This window comes from Austrofundulus limnaeus, unplaced genomic scaffold (assembly GCF_001266775.1).
Source record: "Austrofundulus limnaeus strain Quisiro unplaced genomic scaffold, Austrofundulus_limnaeus-1.0 Scaffold1366, whole genome shotgun sequence".
NCBI lineage: Eukaryota > Metazoa > Chordata > Actinopteri > Cyprinodontiformes > Rivulidae > Austrofundulus > Austrofundulus limnaeus.
Window position 1 is genome coordinate 37,401 of NW_013953768.1, and position 8,317 is coordinate 45,717.

An 8,317-nucleotide genomic window follows, 5' to 3' on the forward strand; every position below is an offset into this window, starting at 1 on the left:
ATATATTTCTTTATTATTTCTTCTGTCAGATTCAAGTTATTTCTGTGATCATTGTGGGTCTTTCTTTCATCAAACGAGGGGTACCAACAACTTTGTCCACATGTATACTTCTACTTCCAAAAGTCTTTTAAACCCTAATATCTACAGAATACTTTTACTTTACTTTGATACCCTTGTTTAATGAACATAATCATTAAACAGCTATCAGTGTGAATAAAACAGTACATCAACTTAACTGCTGCTGATATGATACATCAGCTGGAAGTAAGAAAGTGGGGCTGTGAGGAAAACAGTTTGGGAACCACTGGTCTACAGTAAACATGTAGCATTCTTACATCCTCTACCAACACATAGTAATGGTGCTTTTCACATAAAGTACACAATAGCACTGATACAGTAATATATAATGGTTGTAATCACCTCTATCACACTGTGTCAGCTTAATATCTGTCAAACTGWGTTCAACCATTTCATCGTTTTATTGTGGTGGCCATCTTGGATCAGGTCAACTCCACAAGTTGTTCATCCGGTGGTTACTTTGAGACTTTAACTTGCTGATATTTCACTAACAGACACAAAACGTCTGTGCAACAAACTCCAGTTTTTAATCCCTTTTATTTTGCAGTACAATAAAACACGTTACAGTGCAGGTTCTTTAAATCAACGGCATCCAGTCAGGTTTTAATACAGAAACACAGATCATCCTTCGTTTTTAATGCTACACCTGTTTATAGCCTCYGAGGGGACAGGTGGGCTCAGAACAGCTGAAACAGGAAGAACCAGACAGGACACAAAAACTACATGGTGCTGAGTTAGCTTATTCACTATCTAATCCACTAATGATGGAGTTTTCCCACAAGAACAACCACCACACTTTAAATGTGCCACTTTAATAAAAGTCTGCTCATTTTTCACGTTAAGCTCTGTCTAATGGTGATAGTAACTGCTCAGCTGGGACATGTGTCCCATGTGGTCAAACCTCAGGAACATCAAGACAGAACTTGTGTTTTCTCTAAGATGTGAAGAACAAAACGAGGCGTCACATGATGACCTGATGGTTCTACTCGGTGAGAACATGGCTGAACTTTTAGAGAAGGATGTAGGATTACTGGAGGAGGTCATGGAGTAACTTTAGCGCTGAGATCTCTCTGGACTGTTTGAAACTAGCTGGCAACTCAAACTTACAATAAAACAGGCCAATTTTTCAGGTTTGTACAGTGAGATATACAAACTTTGAAAATCACAACTTATTTTTTGCTTTCAGCTTGCAAAACTGAATCTTATATTGTTGCCGACCTGGGCCTGCTTTGTACCCACCTGAGCAGCCTCCATGACTACGATATAATTTACTGAAGTACACTTAAAATTAAAGATAGCCTGATTTGGACATAATCGGTGGGAATAGAATTATGTAGACTAACGTGAAAAGATTTTGAGACAGGTTTGACTCACTTACCATGACTCTTCAACCCTTCTGAGGAAAAAAAACTGTCACCAATTTTTGTGTATTTCCAAAACTTTAACAAGACTGCAAGTGCCTACGACTCACGAAAGGAAACAAAGAACCCCTGCAAACGTCTCAAGACTTTTCTGAGACTCCCCTGTGAATGCTATTTACCATCTAGTGTCCAACATCGACAGTCCAGACAGACCCTGGCTTTAGAGTTAAGATGGTGGATAAGCAAGTGTGTTTCAGGCCAAGAAACTCAACGCTGACTTTTACAGCAAAGAGGTCTTTGGAGTTATTTGAAAAACTGAGGTAGAAAGGTAAGAAGGTAGGCTCCTGAGCCAGAATGTAGAAGTGTTTCCTAATGAAAGGTTAGTGTTTTCCTCATTCATTGTCACAGCAGGAAAACGTTGAAGTCAGGTAAAGTCACAAACTGCAGGGATGCTTATAAACTCTTAAGATAATACTGTGGTGGCTGGGTTTGGTGCACAGTGTCAACACATTTTAGTGGAGTGTTTTTTCAGGCAGTAAACTGTAACAATAAGAATAAAGAATTGACTGAATGTTTCAGTTAAGTCAAAAGCTGTAAACAGACAAAAGCTCACAGAAAAGTTCCTAACACTGTACCAGACATCCGAAACATGACTGGACTCACCTGGAACTCCCCCCATGTGAAAATTCACAGTAATGGGCTGTTTGAGCCACCGCTTATATGTTTAAATGAGTGTTCAGTAAATSAGTTATTGATCTAAACCCGTGACTAAGTGTGTTTGTAGCTGAGAGTTAAAGGATGAAGGAAAGTGCTGGAGAAAGAAAGGCACATCATCTTCTACCAAAGGACATCATTCAGGAGAGGTGTACTCTGAGAGAGAAACAAAAAATAAATGTTATTAGAAATATATTAGTTGTTGGAGCACATTCCAAAGGTCAGGTGTTCTATTCCAGCTTGTATTTAAAGCTAAGGTGTAGAAATATGAACAGGTGTGTACCTTTATCGATTTTACTGCATTTGCATTCTAAGACGACGTCGCCCACCCTGAGTAAAACAGTTTAAAAGCTGTGTTAGTTTTGTGCAGTTCATGCTACATTAATAGAAAAAAAACACAGACAGGAATGAATTCTTCACTGTGATTTTTAACAATTCCTTGAAATTCTATAGCTATGAGAAACACTATATTTTCATGCCTTCTAAATCTCTATCWCTTTGAGATCAAAAACATCTGACGTACCTCGGAGGGAGGGGTATTGTCATCTTCTGTAGCTGGGATGAGTCTACCAGTTAGGGGACCAACTCCCAGAACCTTGGGCCTCTTTTCCTCTTTGGGAATTCCCTCCAGAATGACAACAATGTATTCCTTGCTGGCATCTTCAGTCGRGGACTCAACAGGGGCTGTATCTGTATCTTGTTCTGGTGCCATAACTTCCTCCATTAGTGGCACTGTGGTTTCTTCTGTTGGTACCACAAACTTCTCAGCAACTTCTCCAGCTTCTTTTAATGTCATGAATGATGCAACTTCCACTGGTTCAGGGGCCTCAGCAACTGGTACTTCTTCTGTAGTAGGGGTCTCTTCAACAATTGGCACCTCCAATAGTGTATGGGTCTCAACTGGTACCTCTTCTGTAACAGGGGTCTTCTCAACAGTTGGTGCCTCCAATGGAGCAAGGGTTTCCTTAACAACTGGTGCCTCTTCTGTTGCAGGGGTCTCTTCAACTGGCACCTCCAATAGGGTAAGGGTCTCCTCAGCAACTGGTACCTCTTCTGTAGCAGGGGTATCTTCAACTGGCACCTCCAATGGAGTAAGGGTCTCCTCAGCAACTGGTACCTCTTCTGTAGCATGGGTCTCTTCAAGTGGCACCTCCAATGGGGTAAGGGTCTCTTCAACAACTGGTACCTCTTCTGTAATAGAGGTATTCTCAACAACTGATACCTCTTCTGTAGCAGGGGTCTCTTCAACAACCAGCACCTCCTGTGGGGTATGGGCCTCAACAACTGTTATATCTTCTATAGCAGTGGTCTCCTCAACAACTGGTACCTCCACTGAAGCAGGGATCTCAACAACTGGTACCTCAACTGTAGCAGGGGTCTCCTCAACAACTTGTACCTCCAATGGGGCAGGGATCTCTTCAACAGCTGGTACCTCCAATGGAGCAAGAGTTTCTTCACCAACTGGTACATTTTCTATAGCAAGGGTCTCCTCAACAACTGGTACCTCCACGGTAGCAGGGATCTCATCAACAATTGGTACCTCTAGTGGAGCAAGGGTTTCTTCAACAATTGGTGTCTCTTCTATTGCAGGGGTCTCTTCAACAACTGGCACCTCCACAGTAGAAGGGGTCTCCTCACCGGCTAGTACTTCTTTGGTATCAGGAATCTTCTCAACAAAGGGTACAACTTGTGCAGGCAACTCCTCTAAAATGGCCAACTTTGCTTGTATGAAGGACTCCTTAACATCTTCTGGTACAGGCTTTGATGCAGGTACTTCAACAGCTGATACATTTTCTGCTGGTACCAAACCTTCCTCCACCAGTGAAACATGGGTCTGTATAACACTTTCGACTGGTTCAATTAGAATGGGTGGTGACACATCAGCAAGCATTGCCTCTTTTGGTGCTGGGGTCTTGTTTTCTTCGAGATCTTGAATAGTGGGAGCCAACTCATTCTCAACTTCAGCTGTCTTCGTTACTTCGACTGTAGAAGCACCCGCCAGTAGCACTGCAACACAAAACCCAGCCATCCAAAATGTCACTTCAGCTAGTTTTCTCTACCACAWGAAGTTCTCAAGCTGACATTAGGTAACTTATTTAAAAGTTCTGTAATGATTAATGGTCTTTCATGAGCTGGATTGCAACTATAGGCAAGTGTGTTCACCAAAAAATGGAAATGGAACAAAATATTAGGAATATTGTTAGTAAGAAAAAACAAAAATGTGTAGGGGAAAAAACTAAATACTATATGTCATGGACATATACACAAATTCAACTTTGGAACCTCTGTTTTTATTGTGGTTGATATGTTGGCTTGAATAAAGTCTTTAAGAAGGAACAGGGAAGGGCTGATTTGATTAGTTAAAATACAGCTATTGCTCTAGTGGACAAAGTTTGCAAATGATAAAGAAGAAAAAGCTACTAGTTTTTGGTTGTGTCTTGAATACAGCAGTATCAAAGCACACCTGATCCAATGTTGCTCTAGATGACAGGATGTGATACTTTTTGAACAGTCATATAAAAGGAGTTAAAAAATAAGAAAATTAAATGTTCACATTTTAAAATGAAAAGGCAGCCCTGACTGAAAATCAACCAAACATTCTGGTAAAAATGTGTAACTTTAAACTTACCAAACCTGTGTATGCTATTGAGTGAAGTAAGTATTTGATCCCCAAACTAAAGAAACTTAGTGGAGAAACATGTTTGTGAGACATTTCTTATAGTTGGTCTCCAGGTGGGATCACATCTCAGGAGGGATTTYGRCCCACTCCTCTTTACAGAAACTCTGCAAATCCTTTAGGTTTCTTGGCTTCTGCTGAGCAACTTCAATGTTGCATGYCCGTAACTAGGGGTGCACTGTTTTCTGGCTGATTACGATCTTTACACAGTCTGACCTGCCAATTCCAGTTTTGGCCAATACCAATTTTTTAATGGCTGACATTGTCCAGTGTTATAAGGTCACAAAACAATTTCAATGTCCCAATCTTATTTTATTGGAAAAATATTGAACAATACCTTTGAAACAATACAAACTTGTTTTAACTGGACATTAAGTAGWGCTCAGAGCAGAGCAAAGGGGACAGCTGGCTGATTTTTAGATCTTTGTKGAGGTAGATGAGACAATAATTTCTTACCGATCTCCCAAAATTAAGGAAATCAGTGCAGATACATCGGCCAATTTATTGGTTCACCTTTACACGCAAAAGTAATCTTAAGGTTCAAAAATATTAATTAGTGACAGATTATCTGACAATTAACTATAGTCCATACAATACAATACACCCCTGGTCTAACCCCTGGTGATGGAGATTAAAACTGGTTTTGTGGACAGATGGGCTTTGTACAAATGACTTGAGATCAGGAGTTTATGAATCTGACTGACAGGCTGTAATCTGTTGGTCACGTTGGCACCTAACCAGTCTGCAAGAACCAGGGCTCCAGCTGCACTGTAGTGGATCAGATCCTTGTTTCACTCAATGATTTACAAACCAGTTTGTAATTTTCACATTCTGTTTTCTTTTATTTTTTATTTGTAACTGATTTTCTATCTCTCTCCATCAAATGAAACGTCCACAAAATTATATATAAAAAGCAGCAAGTTTTCCTCTATGTAACTAAATACAATCAGTTCACTTCAATGACAGCAGTAAATCTTTATGGTTTGACAAAATCTTTATTGTATGGATTATTCTGAAGTGTTCACAGTGCTCAGGTGACAATTATAAGCAAAATAAAAATGATCACATATCTAAACCATATTGTTAAATAAAGATGACTTTTACAGTTTATTTCACATTTTCATCACAYTTTTTTAAAAAGGAGACGCTGCAGCAGTTACAGAGTTTGTACAATGTTTTCTAAGACTGAACTGTATCACAGCTTGAACAGTGTCAGTGACACTTTGGAAATATCACTTAGTCACAAATAAACAGTGTTAAAAAACAAACAGCATCTTTTCTTGTGGTTTAGTTCCAGCTGATTTAAGGTCAGAGGTCACCTCAGAGAGGAATGACCAGGTGTTCATTTGTCTGTTGGGTAATGATTGTCTTCAGTGATCACCTTTATTTCACTCATAACTGTAAATGAGCGTGTTGCTGCCTCAGTGTGGTGCAGCTGTAACCCGACATAAAGCATCTACACACCGAATGGATCAAGTTTATCAGGAAACCAATAATTTACACACACACACACACCCACACACTCCAATAAATACAGGAGGAAACTGACATGTTAGGGTCAACACTGAATACAAGGTGAACACAGAGGGGGAGGGGCTACAGACAGGAGCAGGAAGTTATCGTTTACTGCTCCGAGGACACAGGATGTTTAAGGTCTTTTCATGTAGATTATAAGTAGTGTAGGGATGGGTACATTAACTACAAACTGTTAAATTCACCTGGAATATTCATCCTCCAAAAACCACCACACATGGTTCATTCATGGAGCTAAGCTGAGTCTGCACAACAGATTAACGAGTGCTAATCTCTGTTATTTAGGCCTGTTTCTTGTTTCTATTCTTAAATAAAGACCGTGTCCATGCCAGGGGATTCTGATCTTATCAGTCCATGAAATGGACATTATTAGGCGTTATCAGTCCCATACAATGGCTTCAGAGGGTCCCTACTGTGCCTTCTAGGCTTCAGACTGTCCCGACAGTGCCCCCTAGTGGGTTAATATATCAATGACAATGAATGTGTAAATAACCAAAAGATAGTGTAATAAATTTTTGTGTCCGTGTCGGTCTTGGGCCCTGGTCGACCACTCTCTGGTCCGACACTCTACCCATTGCCCTATTGGAAGGCAACAATATACAACTGTTGGAGGGCGGTGTCTTTAGTGCTAATCATGTCATTAGCTCTAAAGTTAACCTTAGTGGCTTTAAGTCTCATATTAACCAGATAGTAGTTTTATGCCTCATATTAACCAGATAGTGGTTTTATGTCTCATATTAACCAGATAGTAGTTTTATGTCTCATATTAACCAGATAGTAGTTTTATGCCTCATATTAACCAGATAGTGGTTTTATGACTCATACTAACCAGCTGACAATCAGAAGCCATTCTATGGGAYGGGGAACCTGCTAACCGGCACAGGCGGGACATTCTGAAGCCATTCTATGGGACTGATAACGCCTAATAACGTCCATTTCATGGATGATAACATCCGAAGCGGGTGTCCATGCAGTTGTGGTGAATTAACAAACTTACAGGACTGAAAGGTGGATTGACGGCAACGTAGAACTCCTACGTCTTGTCACAATAAACAACAAGCCCACAAMCGTTGACAAGGAGGAATGTCCGTCCAAATTTGTGGACACATTGGACACTTTCATTTCCAAACTCCAGCAGGCAGGGAAAGGTTTTCATCAATGTTGAAATCAGTTCTTTATAACAACTCACGCTCTTTTAAAATGATTGTTCAATAAAGTGATAGAAAACCGGTCTGGGCTTGGATTATTTGGTGCAACAATAAAGAATTTCTGCTCTGATCTGTTTAAGGCTAGGTTTTTGTTCACCAGCTTTGATTTGAACAGGTTTGTGTCGATCCTGTCTGCTGGGGATCTTTAGTTCCTTCCTTTAACGTGGACAAGCTCACCTCATCTATGAACAGTTTCCACATTATAACCCTTTCAAAATAAACCACGCTAGGAGAAACAGTTCAGATTTTTCTCTACAGTAGTTTTGAAAGATGGGTGTTGTGTCGACTAGAATCACTCTGGTAGGAAATAACTTGTATCACTACTAGGTGCTGATGTAAATATTAACTAGSATTTGAATATTCAACAATCATTGCTTATCCCTAAATGAATGAAGTGTGTGTTGTAGTGTGTGTGTGTGTGTGTCCTGCGGTGAATGGTGTGTGGAACCTCATGCCTCCTCCTCAGATGAGGAGGTCATACCATTGCTCTCTGGTTCCTCAACAGTGGCTGCAGGTGGTTCCTCCACAACCTGGGCTGCTTCTTCCACAGATTCAGAAACTTTGACAGCTTCATGGGCTGCTTCTTCCACTTCCTGTGCAAGTGCCTCCACTTCCTGTGCAACTGCCTCCACTTCCTGTGCAACTGCCTCCACTTCCTGTGAAACTGCCTCCACTTCCTGTGAAACTGCCTCCACTTCCTGTGAAACTGCCTCCACTTCCTGTGAAACTGCCTCCACTTCCTGTGA

General features: G+C 40.6%; 1 protein-coding gene across 1 annotated transcript in view; it reads right to left on the reverse strand.

Moving 5' to 3' along the window:
- Positions 1–596: 596 nt before the first annotated feature.
- The window catches only part of LOC106535121 (fibrous sheath CABYR-binding protein), a 9,754-nt gene continuing 2,033 nt past the window's right edge, over positions 597–8,317 (reverse strand). The window contains exons 2-5 of the mRNA XM_014032028.1: positions 8,053–8,311; positions 2,677–4,160; positions 2,437–2,483; positions 597–2,309 (exon numbers count right to left, since the gene is read on the reverse strand). Of these exons, the coding sequence (XP_013887482.1) occupies positions 2,448–2,483; positions 2,677–4,160; positions 8,053–8,311 (1,779 nt within the window). The 3' untranslated portion in view covers positions 597–2,309; positions 2,437–2,447. The remainder of the gene's footprint in view (positions 2,310–2,436; positions 2,484–2,676; positions 4,161–8,052; positions 8,312–8,317) is intronic.